This window comes from Canis lupus, chromosome X, assembly GCF_003254725.2.
Source record: "Canis lupus dingo isolate Sandy chromosome X, ASM325472v2, whole genome shotgun sequence".
NCBI lineage: Eukaryota > Metazoa > Chordata > Mammalia > Carnivora > Canidae > Canis > Canis lupus.
The window spans coordinates 38,872,092-38,897,225 of NC_064281.1; the positions used below are offsets into that span (position 1 = coordinate 38,872,092).

General features: G+C 36.2%; 1 protein-coding gene across 10 annotated transcripts in view; it reads left to right on the forward strand.

Moving 5' to 3' along the window:
• The window catches only part of KDM6A (lysine demethylase 6A), a 213,453-nt gene that overhangs the window by 120,620 nt on the left and 67,699 nt on the right, over positions 1–25,134 (forward strand). For all 10 annotated transcript variants that reach the window (XR_007409282.1, XR_007409283.1, XM_025468784.3 and 7 more), the window contains exons 7-8: positions 894–948; positions 5,329–5,363. Coding sequence is in view for 8 of the 10 variants with exons in the window: in XM_025468784.3 (XP_025324569.1) it covers positions 894–948; positions 5,329–5,363 (90 nt within the window). In the remaining 2 variants the exon portion in view is untranslated. The remainder of the gene's footprint in view (positions 1–893; positions 949–5,328; positions 5,364–25,134) is intronic.

Below are 25,134 nucleotides of genomic sequence, written 5' to 3' on the forward strand. Positions count from 1 at the left end.
AGATGCAGAGACATAGGCAGAGGGAGAAGCAGGCTCCATGCAGGGAGCCTGATGCGGAACTTGATCCTGGGACTCCAGGATCACTCCCTGGGCTAAAGGCAGGCACTAAACCGCTGAGCCACCCAGGCATCCCTATTATCTAGTGTTCTTCTTCTTCTTCTTCTTTTTTTTTTTATCTAGTGTTCTTGATCGTGATTTATGTTCTTAGAAATTAGTGTTATTCATTGAATTTTAACATGTATTTTTGGACAGGCTGATATGTTATTTAAAGTGGATATTGTAAACTATTAGTGGTTTAATATTCCCTACACATATAATAAATAGTACATGCATTCCTAAAAAGATAATGATATTTCAAAGATGAAGTTGAGTACAGGCTATTTGATGCATTCTTGGTAGTATTTCAAATAGTTCTAAAGGCACCAAATACAATGATTATTGAAGAATCAGTAAGGGTAGATAGTTTTACCCTTTATTATCATAGTATTTTCTTTCTAAAGTTCATGTCTTATTTTGAGATAAGCAGTGGTATTCTGACATTAATACCATTGAACTTTTACTTTCAGCTTTTTAAATAATAAACTATTTAAACTCCTCTATAACTGGTACTATTTACTTGAAGACTTTCTGAAGCTTTTTTCATATAAACGAAATTATACATAAGATAACTTCATAAAGTTAATTCTCCATTCTCGGCTGTCTCAAGAAAGTAACCCAGCAACCCGTCTGTCATCAGCAGTAAATGTACAAAGTAATTCTCATTGGATGTCTAATATGTTTTATTTGTATAGCGTAGTTTTCATTAATTATGTCAGACTTAATGTACCTGAAAATTAGGACACATTTATATGACTGAATTTAGTACACTGATTTTTCTCATTCTCTTCTTGCAGCATTTTCAGTTAGCTTTGGTTGACTGCAATCCATGCACTTTGTCCAATGCTGAAAGTAAGTATTTTTAAGTAATGGTTTTCTACATGTATTCAGATCACCTCATGGCAAATAATAATAGTAGTGATGATGATGATAGTAATAAAATCCTATGTAATTTTTCTTCTAGAATTGTTGAATCTAACTGTATTGGTTGCCATGGCTACTTGTACAGATGGAACATGTAAGACCAGTTATTGTGAACAGCCTATGTCTAAAATAGATACGTGAACTGGGTTGTTGAATTAAAATTGTCCACACTAATGAACAAAATTGATTATTTGTGCATTATATTGTAGATGACTTGAGAGATTAAAAACAGAGTTTGCCAGTCTTTTAGGAAAAATGAGTATACAAAGATTCTTATGTGATACCTCACTGATTCCTGGTCTGTGGTATTAAAATTATTGATAATTATGAATGCATCCTTTGATTTTTTTTTTGTTCTGGTTTACACATCATATATATAAAGTTTGAAGTGACATTTTTCAATTAATTAAAAAAGAATGTGTGTGAGAAACAGTTCTGATATAGTGGTTTACTTCAGTTATATTCTGCTTCTGTGTATGTTTCATTCCCAAAGCAGATTGGTTTGATTATGATAGGTTTATCAATAAGTGTATGTTGGCATATTTATTGGAAAGTAGCCAAGAAAAGTTATAATGATATTTATTGAGTTCAAGCTGGATTTCTTTAAAACTTTCTTTCTTGAAAAATAATATATAAAAAGTTGAATCATTCTTAAAATTTTAGATCAGAGGATTCTAGGTTTTAGGAAGTGTTTTGCTTTAAGTGACTCGTGTTCTAACCTTAGAGAATGGCATTAAGTGAAAAGCAGTGGCAGTGTTAAGAATGGCTAAGAAAATGATGGAATACATGAAAAGGCTGTAGAAATGAAGATGTAACTTGATAGTATGTGAATTATGACCTGGTGTGGATTAAATCATCATCTAAACCAGACCAATTATCTCATATTTTTTACGAGAGGCAATTTCCTGAGAAAACAAAATATTTCTGTTTTCATTTTTTCTTTTTTAAAGATTTTATTTATTTATTTGAGAGGGGGAGAGAGAGAAAGATGGAGAAGGAGCACGAGCAAGGGGAAGGGCAGAGGATGAAGCAGACTCTCTGCTGAGCAGGGAGCCAGATGGAGCTCCATCCCAGGCTCCTGGGATCATGACCTGAGCTGAAGGCAGAGGCTTAACCAACTGAGCTACCCAGGTGCCCGTCTATTTTCTTTAAATGAAACTGATCAGTATATTTGCAGAATAAATGATGGGAAGGTAAGAAGTGCAGCAATATTTTAGTTTATTTTTTCTTTTTAATATTTTATTTATTTATTCATGAGAGAGAGAGAGAGAGAGAGAGAGGCAGAGACACAGGCAGAAGGAGAAGCAGGCTCCATGCTGGGAGCCTGACCTGGGACTCCATCCCGGGTCTCCAGAATCACGCCCTGGGCTGAAGGTGGCGCTAAACCGCTGAGCCACATGGGCTGCCCAATATTTTAGTTTCTAAGATGAGGTTAGATTAGAAAAAATTTAACTTACTGATATATTTATTGAATGTTAATTTATACTTTTTCCTTAATTATGCAAGAATAGGAAAACTGCTCCTTTTCATTAATTGATTTCATCTAGTACCTTAAAACTAACTCTCATAACGATATGTCAGTTTGAATGATAACTTCTGAGGGATGTTTCATAAATTTCAAACTGAATATTTTGGTAAATCTTCATTTTATTCTACTCCGTTGAAGTTAAATCTCAATTGTAGGTCATTGCTCTTGCTTGAGAGGAAAACACCTACATCTGTAGAATGAGCGCCACTGGGCAGAAAACTTCCTGTTGAATGTGAAGAAGATGATTTGAACCATAATGAATACATCTTCAAGTTTACTATGTCTCTGTCTCTGTTCGTTGTTGAGAAAGGAAATAGGAGGGAGAGTGACCCATGTCCTGTTTTGCCTAGGACTGAAGAGTTTGCCTGGGCTCAGGACTTTCTGTGCTACAAAGCTGGTTACTGTGATGGAAGGGAACATGCTTTATTTAGAGAGATTAGGCCATTATAGTTCAGTTGATTTGGGTAGTTTATTTTAGGCTGTCTGCATGATTACATGATAACCACAGTAATGGCTGATGTCTCACAGAGCACTAACAAATGTAGACTGCCTACTTTGAGCCAGACATTATTACTATTTAAGTATCAGGCTTTTATTATCTTTGCAAAGCTTATTTCTCTCTGAATTTTTAACATCATTACCTATTTGTGTATGCCCCAGACCTTAACTATTCTTTGAAATCTTACATGTTACTTTGTGATACTACAAAGATCAGAAGATTATAGAAAGTAAAGTAAGCTTTATAAAAATGTCTGTATGAGATAATTCTCTTATGGCACAGTTCATTTATGCAATTAAAAAGTAAATAGATACACTTAGGGTTCTAGAACTTTTTAAAGACGGGTTAAAGTTTTGGTGTTTTAAAAAGTAGAATTGTGGTTATGTGAGATTTCATTATATGATGGCCCCTTGGGATAAAATTGTTTCCTCTAGATTTAATTAATTCTCTTAATTTTAAAAATAATGTTTAGTTTCTGAATAAAGTTTAATTTCAGAACCTTTTATAGTAATATTTGTTAAAAATTTCCACTTCTAAAAAAAAATTCCACTTCTAATTGAGATTTAGCCAAGGGGAGCTTTTTCTTAGATGATGACTTCTAAGAATTTCAATATGTGGTGGTTTTCACACTGTAAAAGACGGCACTGGATTTAGTAATTCATTGGATAGGAAAGCCCTAGATGGAGAGCCTAGGGACCGAGCTTGGAGGAAGTTTGGGGTGGTAGTAGGATGCTAACTAGTTGCTGTTCTTTTCTTCCTTATCACCTTTATTAGAAAAGTAAAAAGATTGGGGGAAATAAGTGTAGATTTTCCATCTCTTTCTCATTCTCTTAACCTTAATCCAGTCTCCCTCCAGTGATGTAAGGTGAGATTTGGACTGGAATCTCAAGGGAGAGCTATGTTAGAGGAATCTCAAGGGAGGAGAGTGGAAAATGAGAAAAGCCCTCAACAGATGTAGGTAGAGGGGATATTTATGTATGTAGAACTTTTATTTTTATGTGTTTTCCATGAAAAGCTGATTTTCATCTTCTAAAGATATTTTTGTTTTGCCTCTGATTAGTTAACGTGTGATATTTAATGATTATTTATGGAGAGAGTACTTTACTTTCGATCTAAGAATGTTGGATTTTAAAGTTTATTATGTATTTTGTTTGTTTTGTTCTTTATGATTATTGAGCTTAGTTCTTCCCAGGTGCTGGTCTAGGGTATAGGTATCAAAAATCTCTTGCAGAACTGATTAAAAACGCAACTTTCCAGGCCATGCCCCAGGCTCACTGAATCAGAATCTCAGGAATGTGTATTTTTAACAGACCTCCTAGGTGAATCTTAAAGTTAGGGCAATCAGTGATACAGTTTGTTGTGTATCCCCTAGTGAATACTTGACAATAGCTGTGTGGACCTTGTTTTTAAAAATCTACATAAACATTTTTCATATAACTTTGAAAGACTCCCAGACTCCTTGAAATCCAGCTATGAAATCCAGGTAGATAGAACATTAAAAAAAGAAAGTTATCATTGAAGAATGAAAATTATAGTATTGAAGTAGCTAGGATCCAATTCTGATTTCTGGTTCATTGTTGCTTTTGAGTCATTCATACTTTGGTGATGCGCAATATCAGGGGAGCTACAAATAGAAGCTGATATATATTCTTACTTGATTTTCAAGACATATTTTTGTTAATCTTGGGAATATTTACTATTCTAGCCTTCTAAGTAGTTTTTGACCTTTTTTCCTTTAATAATTCTGAAGAACCAATAGAGAAATGCAACGACTAGTTTCCTCTATGTTTTATTACTAGCATCATCCTGCTTTATGACTTCTTTATAAATGTTATGAAATATGGTATAAGGAATTATAGGCTTTCTTTGGCTTTAATGTTTTTTTATCAAATGGTGGCTTTACTATATTTTATTGACTTGGAACTTGGTTTTTAAATACCATGTTTGAAATGCATAGATTATAAGAGTTTTCTCTATTTGCTTCATCTTGCAATTTTGAACTTTCTAAGGAATATAACTTACTATAGATTTTAATGTTAATAATTACACTGACAAAATTTGATAATGACCAACAATGAATACATGTGGCACATGTGGCATCTTAGGTTCATGTTCTTTAGTGTTTGTTGTATATTCTGTTTTATTAAAAATAAAAGTTGTGTCTCATTATCACTTAAATCTCTGTAGTGTAGACTGTGCTTATGTTTGACATTTTATATTCTTAATTTACCCCAAACATTACTATATTGGTATTGATTTTTATTTCCCATCATCTTTGCAGTTCAATTTCACATTGCCCACTTATATGAAACCCAGGTAAGTGTTTTAATTTACCTTACTTAAGCAAAAGTGATCACACCCATGTTATTGTAAGTGAAGTCAGACATACATATAATGTAATGGGATTCTGGGCATTATCTCTTTCATATATTTTATATTCATTAAATGTGTTCAAGATTTTGCTTAGTGAAACAGTACTTGCTGTATATGAAGAAGTTTCATTTAGTAGGTTTTGCCTCTAATCTTGAGCTATTTGCAGCCTTAAATGACTATATTTAAGATTTCTCTTATTCTTGATGTGGGATACCTAGTTTTTCTTTTTTTTTGCAAAGTATTCATAGATAGTTGTGATAATGCATTGTTTTTAGTTTGCTTTTTCTTCAGATTGAAATATCCCTTCCATATGTCACCATTTGAAAGGCATATTAAAGTCACCTCTTGATCTCATTACCAATCCTCTTAGGATTGCTATACTTAAAAAAACCTTTTCAGTTTAATTTTAGAACATTTTATTTCTATGCATGGCAGATTTTGCTTAGTTGTGTGATAAAAGTTGTGTGTGATTTACCACATAGACATTTACTCTTGGCAGTGGGATGGAAAATCAGTTATAAGTTGGTATGAAAGCAAAATATTAAATAATCCAAAGTTTACGCAAAATATTTTATAACTTTTTTTGGGGGGGGAAGCACTGTTATGTTTGTACATCTATTTTGTAAGGTCCGTTTAGTTTCAGGGCCAACACGAGGGTGTTTAAGAAAAATTAACATCAGGGCAGCCCGGGTGGCCCAGCGGTTGAGCACCTGCCTTCGGCCCAGGGCGCGATCCTGGAGACCCGGAATCGAGTCCCACGTGGGGCTCCCTGCACGGAGCCTGCTTCTCCCTCTGCCTGTGTCTCTGCCTCTCTCTCTCTCTCTCTCTCTCTCTCTCTCTCTCATAAACAAACAAACAAACAAACTAAAAATTAACATCAGATTTCTGGACACTTCCATCTGCTGTACCCCCACCACACACACACACACAACACACACACTTTTGCATGCATGCCCACTGAATAAGAATTTATGCACACTCAGGTTTGGTACCCTACTAATGTTGGAATTTTATCCACCTTGAGAAGCTGCATGTGAAAATTACATCATCTTGTAGATCAGTCTTGCTAGTGGTAATCCCAGCCTCCTGTCAACTGCTGATTTTTGCCAAATCAGCAAAGGCCCCAGGGTGAAAGCCTCTACAGAAATCCACTCCCTCTCCAAAGTTGTTCCTTCCTTGGAGTTTGGAGTCTTAACTCTTTCTGTTCTCATTATGTCAGAGTTCTCTGCTGCCTTCAAAACAAGAATTGTTTTTTTCCCTAAAATTTTCTAGTTCTTAGATTACTGGTCTGTTACTAGCTGAAGCAGAAATTTTCTGACTTTTATTTATTTTAGTTTTTTGAGGGGGTAGTGAGGGAGAGAGAATCTATCAGCGTGGAGCCTGACAGAGGGTTTGATCTCACAACCCTGAGATCATGACCTGAGTCAAAACCAAGAAATGAGTGCTTAACTGACTGAGCCACCCAGGCGCCCCATTCTCACCTTTATTTTTTTATTTTTTAAATTTATAAATAAATAAAAAGAGAGAGGCAGAGACATAGGCAGAGAGAGAAGCAGGCTCCATGCCGGAGCCCGATGTGGGACCCGATCCCAGCACTCCCAAGATCATGCCCTGGGCCGAACACAGATGCTCAACCGCCACCCAGGCATCCCCTCTCACCTTTATTTTTATTTTACTTTATTTTATTTTACCTTTTTTTTTTCACCTTTATTTTTATTTTTTTATTTTTTTTTTAAATTTTTTTTTTTTAATTTATTTATGATAGTCACAGAGAGAGAGAGAGAGGCAGAGACACAGGCAGAGGGAGAAGCAGGCTCCATGCACCGGGAGCCCGAACTGGGATTCGATCCCGGGTCTCCAGGATTGCACCCTGGGCCAAAGGCAGGCGCCAAACCGCTGCGCCACCCAGGGATCCCTCACCTTTATTTTTAATGAGAGTTTTTGCTGGTGGTGAATTCTAATTTATCTTATTTGACCACTTTGTAATTTACATTCCATTTTATTCTGCCTTTCATTGTTTCTGATGAGAAGTTGTTGGTGTTAATCTTTTAATCTTGTGAAGGTATTGTGGGGACAGGGCCCTCCCTTCATTGTTTCTTTCATTTGATAAATTTTAGTTCCCATTAAGATTAAAACAAAACAAGAACAGAATTCATGGCAAGCAGAGTATTATTATTAGATGTATAATTATTAGATGGCAAAAGATGACACTAAACCTATGTAAAGATAGAAAGAAATCTCTATTCCAGTACTTAATAACAAGGGTTTTCATTTTCAGGTGAAAATTTAAGACGAGCAAAAGTGCCTCCCTCCACCCCTACCTAGCTATAGAAAGTTACTTTTTTTATAGTTCAGCTGATTTATATGAATATTTATGAATATGGAATTTTAAAATGTAAATTTAAATAGTCATATGTAGTTAGTGGCTACTGCTTGCTGGATAACCAAAGTTTCTTTAGGAAGTCTTCATGCTAATAAATGTAGAACTAATATAGTATTACCGTACAAACCCCGAGGGCCCTGTCCCCGAATTGCCTTCATAGGATTAAACAAAATCATAATTAAGACAGCAAAGTGAGAGAAATACTATTTTAACAAGAGTGGTTGAGGAAGGCCTCTCTGAGCAAGAGCTATTTGGGCTGAGTCCTGAATGGAGAGAAGAGGCCAGGGATAAAATCATTTTTGGGGCTGACAGAGTATGTGTGTGTTGCTGGGTCATTCTAATAAAGAGATGCTACTGACTACCATGGCTTTATGGCACGGAGTTTGTTTTGGAAAGACAAAAAGAAAAAAAAAAGAGGCCTATGTAGAGATGGAGGTGTAGGGGTTGTTGTTGTTATTGTTGTTTCTTTGAAGTTTTTTTTTTTGTTGTTAAATTTAACATAAATCTGAGTTGGAGTTATTTTATTTTTCAGCATTATCGAGGTGTAATTGACAAAATTGTAAGATAAACTTCACAATGTGATGATTTGATACACATATACATCGTGAAAGGATTTTTTGCATCGAGTTAATTAACATACCCATCACTTCACATAATCCCCCCTGCAAGATTCTACATATACATGATGCTATAGAGTATTTGCCTTTCTCTGTCTGGCTTATTTCACTTAGCATAATGCCCTCCGTGTTCATCCATGTTGTTGCAAATGACAAGATTTCCTTCTTCTTTAAGGCTGAAATACTATTCCATTGTATTTATATACCACATTTTCTTGATCTTTTTTTTTTTTTTTATAGATTTTATTTATTTACTCATGAGAGACACAGAGAGAGAGAGGCAGAGATACAGGCAGAGGGAGAAGCAGGCTTCATGCAGGGAGCCCGAGGTGGGACTCGATCCTGGGTCTTCAGGATCATGCCCTGGGCTGAAGGCGGTGCTAAACCGCTGAGCCACCTGGGCTGCCCTGTCTTTTTTTTTTTTTTTTTTTTTTTTTAAGATTTTATTCATTTATTTGACAGAGCATAACTGGTTGGGGGGCGGGGTGGAGAGCAGAGGGAAGAGGGAGAGGGAAAAGCAGGCAGACTCCCAGCTGAGCAGGAAGCCTGACTTGGGGCTCCATCCCAGGACCCTGAGATCATGACCTGAAGAGAAGGCAGACCCTTAACCAACTGAGCATCCCAGGTGCCCCTTTCTTTTGATCTATTTTTAGATAGATACTTAAATGTTTTTACCATACCTTGGCTTATTGTCAGTAGCACTACATTGAACATACCTCTTTGAGATAATGGTTTTGTTTCCTTTGAAAATATACCCACAAGTGGGATTGTTGGATGATCCGATAGTTTTATTTAAGTATGGATAATTTTAATGGGATGTCATCTCCCACACACCTATTCTTACTAGATTTAAAGATTAGATTCTCAGGTTTCTATGTATATTGTCATACCATCTCTAAATAAAGATAATTTTATTCCTCTATATAATGTCATAGGTCCTAGTAAATAATATATTAAGAATTATTCGTGGAAAGTTTTATCAGTCATATTTTTATGTTTTTATTTAAATTCTAGTTAGTCATCATACAGTGTAATATTATTTCAAGTATACAATATAGTGATCAACATTTCCATTCATCACCTGGTGCCCATCACAATAAGTGCTCTCCTTAATCCCCATCACCTATTTAACTCCATCCCCACACCTTCCTTCTGGTAGCCATCAGTTTGTTCTCTATAGTTAGGTATGTTTCTTGGTTTGCCTCTCTTTTTTTACCCTATGGTCTTCTATTTTGTGTCTTAAATTCCACATATGAGTGAAATTCATATGGTGTCTTTTTCTCACTGACTTATTTTGCTTAGCATAATACTCTCTGGCTCCATCCACATCATTGGAAATGACAAAATTTCATTCTCTTTTATGGCTGGATAATATTCCATAGTGTGTGTATATATATCTGTAGATATCTAGATATCTACACACCACATTTTCTTCATTCATCATTCAGTGCACACTTGGGCTGTTTCCATAATTTGTCTGTTGTAGATAATGTTGCTGTAAACTTAGGGGTGCCTGTAGCCCTTTGAATTAGAATTCTTTGGGTAAATAAATACCTAGTAGTGCAATTACTAGATCGTAATTGAGGAACCTCCATACTGTATTCCACAGTGTCTACACCAGTTTGCATTTCCACCACCAGTATAAGAGAGTTCCCATTTAACCACATCCTCACCAACATCTGTTGTTTCTCATGTTGATTTTAGCCATTCTGACAGATTTGAGGTGATATTGTAGTTTTGATTTGCATTTCCCTGATGATGAGTGATATTGAGCATCTTTTCATGTGTCTGTTGGCTACTTGTGTGTCTTGAAAACATGTCTATTCATGTCTTCTGCCATTTTTTAATTGGATTATTTGTGTTTGGCATGGTTATTATATAAGATCATTGTATATTTTGGATACTAACCTTTTATCAGATAGGTCATTTGCAAATACCTTCTCCCATTCCATAGGTCGCTTTTAGTTTTGATGATTGTTTCCTTTGCTCTGCAGAGCTTTTTATTTTGATATTGTTCCAATAGTTTATTTTTGCCTTTGTTTCCCTTGCCTTAGGAGACCTATCTAGAAAAAAGTTGCTATGGCTGATGTCAAAGAAATTACTGCCTTTGCTTTCTTCAATGACTTTTATGGTGTCAGATCTCACATTTAGTTTAAGTCTTTAATCCATTTTTAGTTTATTTTTGTGTATAGTGAAAGAGAATTGTCCAGGTTTGTTCTTTTGCATGTTGTTATTCAGTTTTCCCAGTACCATTTGTTGAAGAGATGTCTTTTTCCCATTGTATAGTCTTCCTTGCTTTGTTGAAGATTAATTGGCCATATAAATATAAACTGCAGGTTCATTTCTGGGTTTTCTGTTCTGTTGATTTGTGTGTCTGTTTTTGTGCTAGTACCTTAGTGTTTTGGTTACTGCAGCTTTGTATTGTAACTTGAGGTCTGTAATTGTGATGCCTTCAGCTTTTCTTTTTCAGGGGGATTTGGCTATTCGGGATCTATACAAAATTTTACGATTGTTCTAGCTCTGTGAAGAATGCTGTTGGTATTTTGATAGGGATTGCATTACATATGTAGATTGCTTTGGAATAGTATAGGCATTTTAACAATTTTTGTTCTTCCAATATATTAGCATGGAATGTCTTTCTATTTCTTTTTGTCATCTTCAATTACTTTCATTAGTGTTTTCTAGTTTTCAGAATATGGGTCTTTTGCCTCTGTTTAGATTTATTCCTGGGTATCTTGTTTCTAGTACAATCATAAATGGGATTGATTCCTTCATTTCCTTTCTGCTGCTTCATTTGGGTGTATAAAAATGCAACAGATTTCTATACATTGATTTTTGTGTCCTACAACTTTACTGAATTTGTGTTTATCAGTTCTAGCAGATTTTTGATAGATTTCTTTTGGGTTTTCTGTATATTGTATCAGGTCACCTGCAAATAGTGAAAGTTTGACTTCTTCCATGCTGATTTGGATGCCTTTTCGTTCTTTTTGTTATCTGATTGCTGTGACTAAGACTTCCAGTACTATTTTGAATAAACTTGGTGAGAGTGGACATTCCTCCCTGTCTCGTTTCTGATCGTAGAAGTAAAGCTCTCAGTTTTTCCCCATGTAGGATGATGGAAAATGTGGGCTTTTCATATATATGGCTTTTATTATGTTGAGGTCTTCCCTCTAAACTTGCTTTTTGAGGGTTTTTATCTTGAATGGATGTTATACTTTATCAAATGCTTTTTCTTCATCTTTTGAAGCAATCCTGTGGTTCTTATATTAAGCTGATGGATTCGCAAATACTGAACCACCCTTGCAACGCAGGAATAAATCCCACTTGATCACGTGAATGATATTTTTTTAATGTATTGTTGTATTTGGTTTGCTAGTACTCTGTTGAGGATTTTTGCATCTATGTTCATCAGAGATATTAGCCTGAATTTCTCTTTTTGTGTGTGTCTTTATCTGGTTTTGGTATCTGGGTAATGCTGGCCTCATATAGAATGAATGTGGAGGGGATCCCTGGGTGGCTTAGTGCTTAGTGGTTGGGCGCCTGCCTTCGGGCCAGGGCGTGATTCTGGGGTCCCGGGATGGAGTCCTGCATTGGGCCCTGCATGGAGCCTGCTTCTCCCTCTGCCTGTGTCTCTGCCCACCCCCCCTACCCCACCCCCGTGTGTCTCTTATGAGTAAATAAAATTTACATAAAAAATGAATGTGGAAGTTATCCTTCTTTTTCTATTTTTTGGAATTATTTGAGGAGAATAGGTATTCACTCTTTAAATGTTTTGTAGAATTCACTTGTGAAGCCATCTGGTCCTAACTTTGTTGGGCGTTTTTTGATCACTGCTTCTATTTCTTTGCTGGATATTCATCTGTTCCATTTTTCTAATTCTTCCTGTTTTAGTTTTGGTAATTTATACATTTTCAGGAATTTCTGCATTTCTTCTAGGTTGTCCACTTTGTTGGCAGATAGCTTTTCATAATAATAATAATCTTAAAATTTATTTCTGTGGTGTTATTATTTCTCCTGTCTCATTTGTGATTTTATTTGGATCCTTTCTCTTTTCTTCCGATTAAGTCTGGCTAGAGGTTTACCAATTTTTAAATTTTTTTTGCAAGAACCAGCTCCTGGTTTCATTGATCTCTATTTTTTTTTTTTCATTTTGGTATCATTTGTTTCTGTTCTAATCTGTATTATTTCCTTCTGTCTGCTGGCCTTTAGGCTTCATTTATTGTTATTTTTGTGGTTCCTTTAGGTGTAAGGTTAGGTTGTTTATTTGAGATTTTTCTTGCTTCTTGAGGTACATCTGTGTTGCCATATACTTCCTCTTAGAACCACTTTTGCTGCATCCCAAAGATTTTGGACTATTGTGCTTTTATTTTCATTTGCTTCCATAGTATTTATTTCTTTGATTTCCTGGTTGACCCATTCATTACTTGGTATCATGTTATTTAACCTCCATATTTGGTGGTTTTTGGAGATTTTTTCCTGTGGTTGACTTCTAGTTTCATAGTGTTATGGTCAGGAAAGGGCATGGTATGATTTTGATCTTGAATTTGTTGAGTCCTGTTTTGCAACCTACTCTGTGATCTATTCTGGAAAATGTCCCATGTGCACTTGAAAAGAATGTGTATTCTGCTGTTTTACGGTGGAAGGTTTGGAATATATCCATTATAACCATCTTGTCCAGTGTGTCATTCAAAGCCATCTTTACTTACTGGTTTCTGTTCATTGATGAAAGTGGGGTTTTAAAGTCCCCTACTATTATTGTATTATTATGGATTAGTTCCTTTATGTTTTTTTTTATTGTGTTAAGCATTTGGGTGCTCCGTGTTGGGTGCATAAATATTTACAGTTGTTGATTCTTCTTTTTAGATTGTTGCCTTTATTATTATAAAGTGTCTGTCTATCTTTGCCTTTTATTACATTATTTGTTTTAAGGTCTAATTTGCATGAAATAAGTATTGCTACTCAAGCTTTCTTTTGACAGCCATTTGCCTGATAAATGTTTTTCCATCCCCTCACTTCCCAGTCTGTATGTGTCTTTAGATCTAAAATGAGTCTCTTATAGGCAGCATATAGACAGATCTTATTTTTTAAATCCATTTTGTCATCCTTTGTCTTGATTGGACCATTTATTGTATTTTTGTTCAAAAATTATTATTGATAGATACATATTTATTGCCATTTTATTAATTGTTTTGTTGTCTTGAGATTTTCTCTGATCCTTTCTTACTGTTCTTTCTTTCAAGGTTTGCTGATATTCTTTAGCAACTTATTTAGATTTCTTTCTCTTTATTAGGTACATACCTATTACTATTTGGTGTTTTAAATTGTATATTTTTTAACTTAAATTCAATGAATTAGCATATAATGTATTCTGGTCACAGAGGTAGAGGTCAGTGATACATCAGTCTTATATAATATCCAGTGCTATTACATCACCCAGTTACTCCACCTCTCCACTCACCTCCCCTCCAGTGACCCTCATTTTGTTTCCTGTGATTAAGAGTCTCTTATGCTGTGCCTTCCTCTCTGTTTTCATTATTTTATTTTTCCTTCCCTTCCTCTATGATCCTCTGTTTTGTTTTTTAAATTCCACATGAGTTGAGATCATATGATAATTGTCTTTCTCTGATTGACTTATTTCGCTTAGCATAATATCCTCTAGTTTGATCCACATCATTACAAATGGCAAGATTTCATTTTTTGATGGCTGAGTAGTATTCCATTATATATAAATACTACATCTTCTTTATCCATTCATCTCTCAGTGTACATCTGGGCTGTTTCTATAGTTTGACTACTGTGGACATTATTGCTATAAGCCTTGGGATGCAGGTGCCCCTTTCAATCACTACATTTATATCATTAGGGTAAATACCCAGTTGTGCAGTTCCTACCTCTGTTTTCAACTTTTTGAGGAACCTCCATACTGTTTACACCAGCTTGCATTCCCACCAACAGTGTACAAGGGTTCCCCTTTCTCCACATCCTTGCGAACATCTATTGTTTTCTGACTTGTTAATTTTAACCAATCTGAGAGGTGTGAGGTGTTACCTCATTGTGGTTTTGATTTGTATTTGCCTGATGCCAAGTGATGTTGAGCATTTCTTCATGTGTCTATTGGCCATTTATTTATCGTCTTTGTTCATGTTTTTTTGCCCATTTCTTGGTTGGATTATTCTTTGGGTGTTGAGTTTGGTAAGTTGTTTATAGATTTTTGATATTAGCCCTTTATTTGATAAGACATTTGCAAATATCATCTCCCATTCTGTCAGTTTTCTTTTGGTTTTGTTGACTGTTTCCTTTGCTGTGCAAAAGCTTTTTATCTTGATCAACTCTTAATACTCCTTTTTGCCTTTGTTTTGGAGACCTCTCTAGTAAGAAGTTGCTGTGGCTGAGGTCACAATGGTTGCTGCCTGTGTTCTCTTCTAGGATTTTGATGGATTCTTGTCTCACATTTAGGTCTTTCAACTATTCTGAGTCTATATTTGTGTATAGTATGACAAAATGGTCCAATTTCATCCTTCTGCATGTGGCTGTCCAATTTTCCCAACAACATTTGTTGAAGAGACTTTTTTTTTTCCTTTGGATATTCTTACCTGCTTTGTCAAAGATTAGTTGACCATAGAGTTGAGAGTCCATTTCTGGGTTCTCTATTCAGCTCCATTTATCTATGTGTCTGCCAGTACCATACTGCCTTGATGATTACAGCTTTGAAATAGAGCTTGAAGTTGGAATTGTGATGCCACCCATTCTGGTTTTCTTTTTCAACATTCCTTTGGCTATTCGGGGTCTTTTCTGGTTCCATACAAATTTCCAGCTCCTTTAAGTATGAGGTTAGGTTGTATATTTGAGACCTTTCTTATTTCTTGAGAAAGGTTTGTATTCCTATGTACTGCCCTCTTAGGACCACCTTTACTGCATCCCAAAGGTTTTGAACAGTTGTGTTTTCATTTTCATTGGTTTCCATGAATTTTTAAAATTCTTCTTTAATTTCCATTCATAATTTAGTAGGATGCTCTTTAGCCTCCATGTATTTGAATTCTTTCCAAATTTCCTCTTGTGATTGAGTTCCAGTTTCAAAGCATTGTGGTCTGAAAATATGTAGGGAATGATTATAATCTAATCTTTTAGTATCAGTTGAGACCTGATTTGTGACCCAGTTTGTGATCTCTTCTGGAGAATGTTCCGTGTACACTCAAGAAGAATGTGTGTTCTGTTACTTTAGGATGTAATGTTTTGAATATATCCTTAAAGTCCATCTGGTCCTATGTGTCATTCAAAGCCCTTGTTTCCTTCTTGATCTTCTGCTTAGATGATCTGTCCATTGCATTGAGTGTAGTGTTAAAGTCCCCTACTATTGTTGTATTATTAATTGATATGTTTCTTTAATTTTGTTATTAATTGTCTTATATAATTGGCTGCTCTCATTTTAGGGGAATAGATATTTACAATTGTTAAATCTTCTTGTTGAATAGACCCTTTAATTATGATACAGTGACCTTCCTCATCTCTTCTTATAGCCTTTGGTGTAAAATCTCATTTGTCTGATACAAGGATTGCCAACCCAGCTCTGTTTTATGTCCATTAATATGATCAATGGTTTTCCACCCCCTTGCTTTCAATCTGGAGTTGTCTTTGGGTCTAATATGAGTCTCTTGTAGACTCCGTATGGGTGAGTCTTGCTTTTTTTATCCAATCTGAAACCCTGTGTCTTTTGATTGGGGCATTTAGCCCATTTACATTCAGAGTAACTATTAAAAGATGAATTTAGTGCCATTGTATTACTTGTAAAGTCACTGTTTCTATATATTGTCTCTGATCCTTTTTGTTTTATGTTACTTTTGGCCTCTCTCTATGCTTAAAAGATCTCTTTTAATATTTCTTGTAGGGCTGGTTTACTGATCACCATATCTTTTAGTTTCTCTTTGTCCTGGAAGCTTTTTTTCCTTCTAATTTGAGTGATATCCTAGTGAGATAAAGACATCCTAGTGAGATAAAGTATTCTTGGCTGCATGTTTTTCTCATTTAGTATCCTGAATATATGATGCCAGTCATTTCTGGTCTGCCAGGTGTCTGTGGATAGATCTGCTTCCAGTCTAATGTTTCTACCCTTGTAGGTTGCAGACCTCTTGTCCTGAGCTGCTTTCAGGATTTTCTCTTTGTCTCTGAGATTTGCAAGTTTCACTATTATATGCTGGGCTGTTGACCTGTTTTTACCGATTTTGAGAGGGGTTTTCTGTGCCTTCTGGGCTTAGATGACTGTTTCCTTCCCCACATTCGGGAAGTTCTCTACTATAATTTGCTCCAGTATACCTTTTGCCCCTGTCTTTCCTCTTCTTCTGGGGTCCCAGTTATTCTAATTTTGTTTCCCTTTATGATATCACTTCTCTTTCAAATTCTTACCTCATGATCTAGTAGTTGTTAATTTTTCTTTTTCTCAGCTTCTTTATTCTCTGTTTTTTTGTCTTCTGTATCACTAATTCTCTCTTCTGCCTCATTTATCCTGTTAGAGCCTCCATTTTTTTACTGCATCTCATTAATAGCCTTTTTTATTTCGACTCGATTTTAGTTCTTTTATTTCTCCAGAAAGTGATTCTCTAGTGTCTTCTTTGCTTTTTTTTCAAGCCCAGCTACTGGCTTTATAATTGTTAATCTGAACTCTAGTTCTGATATCTTTCTTACATCCATACTGATTAGGTTCTTGGAAGTCAGTACTGCCTCTTGTTCTCTTTTTTGATGTGAGCTTTTCCATATTGTCATTCTGTCCAGAGAATAGATGACTGATAGAACAAAATACTGAAATGGCAACAACCCCAGAGAAATAATCACTAATAAATCAGAAGAGATCTGAAAATAAAACAAAAAAAATTAAAGAAAAGAAGAGAATGTAATCAGACAGGTGAACAGAATAGAGAAATACACAGGATCCTGTGTGTATTTTGGTTGGTTTGTTAGAAGAAACTACATCCCAAAATTGTAAAGAAAGAAAAACGTGTGTATATGTGTATGTATACACACACATAGACGCAGAAATACATTGACAGGATAGAATGTAACCGTAAAGATGAAAATTTAAAAAGACTTTAATAAAACAACACAAACAAGACAAAAACACGTATTTATGATCATACAAGTGAAGAGAACAGAGCTGTACACTAGATTTTGGGTGTATTTTGGTCCGTTAGGAGAAACTGCATCCCAAAATTGTAAAGAAAACTTACATGTACAGAAAAATAAAACCAAATACAATGAAAGGATAGAATATAATTATAAAAATGAAAAAAAAGATTTTAAGAAAGAGTTGATAAGAAATTGAAAAAGGAAAGAGAAAACGAATTAAATTGGAAGACTAAAGAATCAAAGGAACAAACCCTTGGATTTTATATGCTATATTCCCCTAGCAGTGGCATTCTCCGTGATCAGTGAACTTTGTCTTGGCTGATGGTCTCGCTGATCTTCTGGGGGAGGTTCCTGTTGCATTGTCTTTGTCAGGTGTCTTTGTCCAAGGTGGAATTGCACTGCCCTTGCAGGGGGCCAGGCTAAGTAATCTGCTCCAGATTGCTCCATGTGGCTTTTGTTCCCTTGAAGGCTTTCAGCACAGTTTTAGAGGATGAGAGTGAAAATGGCAGCCTCCCAATCTCCACCAGCCTAGAGAGGAAAGCTCAGGATCTCAATCCTCAGCATGTCCTCAGGGAAAAGCAGTCAGTCCTTCTCTCCCTGGTCTCTGTCCCTACTATGTGCTCACCCAGCCTGTGACTAAGTGTTCCTATCTCAGGCATGCGACCATGTTTCTGGTCTCCAAACTCTGCAAGCTCCTGTGGCACACTGCTGCGCCTCTCCTCTCGGGGGAAGAAAGAGGGGCTCCCGGTTTTGTCATTTATTGGGCCCCTGCTCAGAAACAGTCATTCCAACTGTGCTTTGGTTTGAGGTTTTTGGCACCCTGAGCTGAGAGCCCACTCATGGGGCTTGCTGGTTGTAGCTTGCTTCCCTGCTCTGATTCCTGGGAGCTCTGCCACACTCAGGTACCCCCAGTCTTTCTGTGACCCCAGGGATCCTGAGACTGTACTTTTTCACCTAGGATTCCACCCCTACTTGCCCTCTAAGCACCTTTCAGGCAGGTTCCTCTGGCACTGGAACAGACTTCTAAAAGTTTTGATTTTGTGCTCCACTGCTATATCACTTTCCAGTGCTGCTGATGGAGGCTCCCTCCCCCTGCGGTTTATCATCACATATATTGCCTCAGATTCACTTCTCTGCACCTCCTACCTTGAAGAAAGTGGTTGCTTTTCTATTTGTAGAGTTGTAGCTATTCTTTTCTTACATCTCTGGTTGAGTTTGAGGGTGTTCAGAATGATTTAATAGCTATCTAGTTGAATTCCTAGGAAACTAGGTCTCCTACTCTTTTGCCATCTTGGACTCTCCTCAGCCTCGGTTATTGTTCTTTGATTTGTAGTTCCCAGCAGGTTTGTATATTACATCTTTTGCTTATAAGCAGTGTATATTAAGTTGTTGGTTGTTTTGGTTTTTTTTGTTTTTTTTTTTTAATTTTTTTAAATTTATTTATGATAGTCACAGAGAGAGAGAGAGAGAGAGGCAGAGACATAGGCAGAGGGAGAAGCAGGCTCCATGCACGGGGAGCCCAATGTGGGATTCGATCCCAGGTCTCCAGGATTGCGCCCTGGGCCAAAGGCAGGCGCCAAACCGCTGCGCCACCCAGGGATCCCGTTGATGGTTGTTTGAACTCATTCTTTACTCCTGTCCTCCCCATATTTTAGGTATATGTTGACATTTTACATCCTTTTATTTTGTGTGTTCCTTGACTAATTTTTTTTAAGATTTTATTTATTCGAGAGAGAGAGAGAGGCAGAGACACAGGCAGAAGGAGAAGCAGGCTCCATGCAGGAAACCCGATGTGAGACTCCATCCTGGGCCTCCAGGACCCCGCCCTCGGCTGAAGGCAGCACTAAACTGCCGAACCACCCAGGGATCCCCTGGGTTTTCTATTATAAGTAATTATCTTCTTTTCTCTTGCTACTTTTAAACAGTTTTCCTTATTACTAATAAGGAAAGTTTAATTACAATATTGCCAGTTTAATTATAATATTCTTTGGTATGGGTCTGCTTTTGTTGATTTTGATGAGACTTCTCTTTGCCTGCTGGATCTGGATATCTGTTTCCTTCCTCAGATTAGGGAAGTTTTCAACTATTATTTCTTAAGGTTTTTGCCCTCTTTCTCTCTCCTCTGGGATTCCTGTCATTCGAATGTTATTTATTACATTTGATGGAGTCACTGAATTCTCTATGTCTTCTCTCGTTTTGTATAGTAGTTCTCTCTTTTGCTCAGCTTCATTGCTTTTCTTTACTTTGTCTTCTCAGTCATTAATTCGTTTCTTTGATTCTTCCAGCCTGCGTTCACTGCACCAAGTGTTTCTAATCTTGTTTATTGTACTCTTCATCTCTGATTCTTTTGTAATTCTTTTATTTCTGTGGTAAGGGTCTCATTGATGTCATCTTTTCTCAAGTTCAGGGAGTATCCTTATGATCATTGCTTTCAGTTCTCCATCAGTTCTGTTACTTATATCTGTTTTGCCTAGATCTCTGGCCGTGGCCTTGCCTTATTCTTTCATTTTGGATACATTCCTCTGTCTTCTCATTTTGTCTAAGTCTGTGCCTTCTTCTCTGTATTAGAAAATCCAGTTAATGTCTCCTGCGCCTGAAAGTAATGGCCTTATGAAGAAGAGGTCATGTAGTATCCAGAGCCTAGTGCTTCAGGGAATGTGTCCACTGTGTGTTGCATTCACTCTGCTGTTGTGTTCTGGCTGCTCTATCCTTCAGGCCAGTCGTCTGCAAAGGTTCTCTTTGCCTGTTTTGGGCAGTTTTGGTCCCTGGCCTGAATGTGGCAAGTTTTAACTTGTACTCTGGTCTGCTTGTGAAATGAGACCTGTCATCACCTCCACTGGAACTGAGGCCCTACAGAACTTTGTGGTTGGGACACGTGTGTATACAGGAGTTTGTGCTGGTCTTCTGGGGGAGGGGCCCATGGTGCTGGGACTGAGGTAAGCATGATTGAGAATGGGCAGTTCCACAGGAGTGTGTGGTGGGGTGGGGCTTAGTATAAGTAATTTAAGCAGGCAGTGTCCAAATTGCACTGGTTCCTGCTAATGGCTCTCTGCTTATGCTGAGTAGTGGGGGAGTGAAATGGTGCCAGCCAGCTGCTTTTTTTCCAGAGAGGTCTCTTTGTGAAGAGCAAATAATCTCCCACTGTGTGCCCCAGGCACTCTTCAGATCACTGTTTCCGTGCTGTCTGCCTCTGGGTTGTTTGCTGGTCTTCTCTCCAAGAGCAGCCTCAATACCTCTGGACACTTCTGGAACACACCAAGTCCATTGATAGTTCAAGCTTTGGGTTTAAGACCCTCTGGTTGCAACAACTCATGAAATTTAGACCCTCTCATTTTTGAAGCCAATGATGATAAGGAAATGTTCTAGTACATTACCCTGTGTGCTCCTCTTACTCTCTCACCCTCTTCCTGACCAATATCTATTTGTTCCCTAAGCCACATCTCTACGTTTTGTACCTTATTCAATGTGACCTCTTCTGTAAGTTTAGTTGTGATGTTCTGCCATTCTTCAGGTTGATATCTGAGGCATTTAGGGGGATTCGATAGTTAGGTATTTGTATATGTGCGAGGAAGCAGGCCAAGGGTCTTCATACTTTGCTGCTGTCTTTGAGGAAAGTCCTCTATCAGTTAGTTACTTAATTTACCTTTCCTATCTTATTAACTGAGACTTCTAGAACCACTTTTTAAATAATAATATTAATAATAATAGTATTAATTGGCCTTTTCTTTTCCTTGAATTTAATGAAATAACTTGAAGTTTGCCATCTAAATTCTTATTAGACTTTAAAGTTGAAAGATGCAAAATTTTCCCTTTTAATTTTGTTATTAAAATATTACTTATTTTTAAATAGATAACCCAAAATGAAAGTGCTTGAAAGAATACACATTGAAGTATCTTCCTCATTCCTTTCCTGTAACAACCTATCCTCCTTCCCAAAGGTACTAGTGCATTTGATATCTTTCCAGAGAAATCTGTATATGTATAAGCAGATCCATTTTATGTGTTTATACATATTTATTTTTCTTTATTTTATTGAAACAATTATGTGTGTTCTCTCTCAATCTTGCTTATTTCTTTAAATTAGTATTTTATTTTGGAAATATTCCATATCAGTACATACAGAACTGTATTATATCCCTTTGCATAGATGTACTATAACAAGTTTAACTATTTTCCCCTTGAGGGATTATTAAAATAGTATTACCATGAATAATTCTGTTTATAAGAATCCTTAGTTTCATTTTCAACTTTCTCTTCTAACTAACCAGCATTAGTTTATTACCAAAGCACTGTAGCTTGGTTTCATTTATGTATATTATAGAAATCCAAAAATTCTGAAGAAAGAAAAATGCCAGTTGATATTTATAGATGCATTAAGTATGCCATGAATATGTAGGGTTTATTTCATGAATTTAGGGATGATCCAGTGCAAGGGAATCTGTTAACAAAACAAAAATCAGTGTAAGGGAAACGAACAGTATTGTGAGGAAGAAAGATTTTTTTAAAAAAGAAATTAATAATGTAAAAAGGAAAGAAAAACAATAGATCTACTAATGGTCAAAACCTTAGTTCTCTGAAAAAAATTAACAAAATAATCTACTAGGAACTTGATCAAAGGAATAAAAGAGAGAAAGAACATACACAAAATAAAGTAACCATAAAAACGGAAGAAATTAGAACTATCAAACGAGACCACTTAGCAGACGTCTATGTGAATGAATTCAAAAATTAATTGAAATGGACTATTACAGATTAGAAAAATTGACCTCATTGAAGTTAGAAAGTTATAAAAAAATCAATTTCTCTTAAAGAAATAGGGAAAATTAAGTAATGCCATACAGAAAGTGTCGTGGCCAGATGGTTTTACAGGGGTATTCTACCAAGCCTTTAAAGACCTGATAATTCTGATATTTTATAGATTGTTTCAGAGCATTGGAAATGAAACGCCTTTCTTTTCTTTTCTTTTCTTTTCTTTTCTTTTCTTTTCTTTTCTTTTCTTTTCTTTTGAAGAAGCTTTTAGCAGCTTTTAATCTGACTTGAGAAAAAGAAGCTTTTAGCAGCTTTTAATCTGACTTGAGAGATACTTATGTTTGGTAATGGTTCAAGTCCTTTCTGCACTTAAATTTTTAGAATCAGGGATTTTGTTTCCATTGTATTTTTAAAATATGCTATAGAATTGTTAACTACAGACCATAGTGCTTTTGTATCCTCTGTTTTAAACTGTAAAATGTTTGTGACATGAAATTTACCATTTTTGCCATGTTTTAAGTGTACTGTGTCATTAAGTACATTCATGTTGTTGTGAACTGTCACTACCATTCATCTCCAGAACTTTTTCATCATCCCACACTGAAACTCTGTACCTATTCAATAATAAGTCCTCATTCCTTCTTCCACCCAGCCCCTGGCAACCACTATTCTACTTTCTGTGTCTATGAATTTAACTGTCCCATGTAAGTGGACTCATATTGTATTTGTCTTTTTGTACCTGGCATATTTCATTTAGCATAATGTCTTTAAGGTTTATATGTGTTGTATCATGAATGAGAACTTCTCTTTAAGGCTTAATATTTCATTGTATGTACATACCATATTTTGTTCATTCATCTATGGGTGGACACTTGTGTGGCTTCCATCTTTTGGCTATTGCTGATAATGCAGCTATGACCATGAGTGGTGAAAATATCTGTTTGAATCCCTGCTTTTAATTCTTTTTGATATGTAACTAGAAGTGAAATTACTGGATCATTATGATACCTCTGTTTAATTTTTTGAGGAACCATCATACTATTTTCCCCCATTTCCCCATTTGAAACAAATGTAACATCAATACCTGAGAATGACAGAAACAGTATAAAGAGGAAGCAATATACAGACCAGTATCAATAATGAATATTGGTATAAAAGTATTAAATAGAAATTTAGCAAGCAAAATCATTACCTCATTGAGCAAATAATATACTATGACCATGTGGTATTCATTCCAGGAATGCAAGATTGAATATTAGGAAATCCGTTAGTATCAGACACCATGATAATAGAACTAAAGGTAAAATCAGATAACTCACCGTTGGTGCATTGACCAATGTAGTGCCATTCCCCCCCCTTTTTTTAAATATTATTTATTTATTTATTCATGACAGAGAGAGAGAGAGAGAGAGAGAGAGGCAGAAACACAGGCAGAGGGAGAAGCAGGCTTCATGCAGAGAGCCGGACGTGGGACTCGATCCCGGGTCTCCAGGATTACACCCCAGGCTGAAGGCAGCGCTAAACCGCTGAGCCACTGGGGCTGCCCTGCAGTGCCATTCCGAATAATAAAACTCTATCCAAGTTGGACATAGGAATTGAAGGTTACTTTTTTATCATGGTAAAATTCATATACCTTAGTCCCCAAATTAGTATCTTATTTAGAGGAAACACTAGAGAGATTTTCACAAAAATTAGGAGCAAGGCAAAGATTCTCACTATCTTTATTACTTCTTTTTTTTTTTTTTTAAGACTTTTATTTATTAGAGAGAGAGAGAGAGAGAATGCGCATGTGTAGGGACAGGGGAGCAGAGGGAGAGGGACAAGAAGACTCCACACTGAGCAGGGAGCCTGATGTGGGGCTCAGTCCTAGGATCCTGGGATCAGGACCTGAGATGAAGGTAGACATTTCACCAACTGAGACACCCAGGTGTCCCTCTGTTACTCCTCATCATTGTAGAATAGGTATTAGCCAGTGCAGTTAAATAAGAAAAGTCCATTAGAAGTACAAATTTACATACAGAAATTAATAACCTTCAACAACAGTAATCAGAGACCATAATGTTAGAAAAAATTTCCATTTGAATCTGTAATTACTCGACAATAAACTTAAAAGAAGTACTGTGATTCAACAATATAAGGATACTGATTCTCCCTAAGTTCCTTTATAAATGGAGCACAAACATCAGTAAAAACTACTAACAAACTTTTTAAGGGCTTAGATAAGTTGGTAATATGCTAGAATAACCAGGATAACAATGGGGAGAAATTGTATAGGTTATGCTAACTCTTCTAGACAGATATGCGGTAAAGCCTGTATATTTCAAAGTGTGGTCTGGCACATGAATAGACAGACCAGTGGAATATCGTAGAAAGAACAGGAATGGATCCAGGTACATAGAGAAATCAGTGTTTGATAAAGGTAAAATCTTAAATTCCTGGGGCTGAGGTAGATTATTCATAAGTTTGTAGTACAACTAGGTAGCCATTTGGAAAAAGATAAAATTAGACCCATGACTCAAGCTATTCAAAAGAATAAACTAGAAATGAATTAGAGTGAAATGTAAAAAATATTGTACAAGTAGTAGAAGCAAACATGAACTCCTCTTCAACCTTGATTTAGGAAAAAGCTTTCTTACTATGATCATTCTTTTCATTGCCTTTGAATTTAGATCTAGTCAGTTTGAACAATATAAAGATAATTTCTACATGACCGAAAAAAAAATAGCATAAATTCAAAGAACACTTAATGAAACTAGGAGAGAATGTCTGCAGCATATGCCATGGACAAAGGGCTAATATTCCTAATATAACAAACTTAAAATTTGAGGGACGAAGGAATGAAAACCCA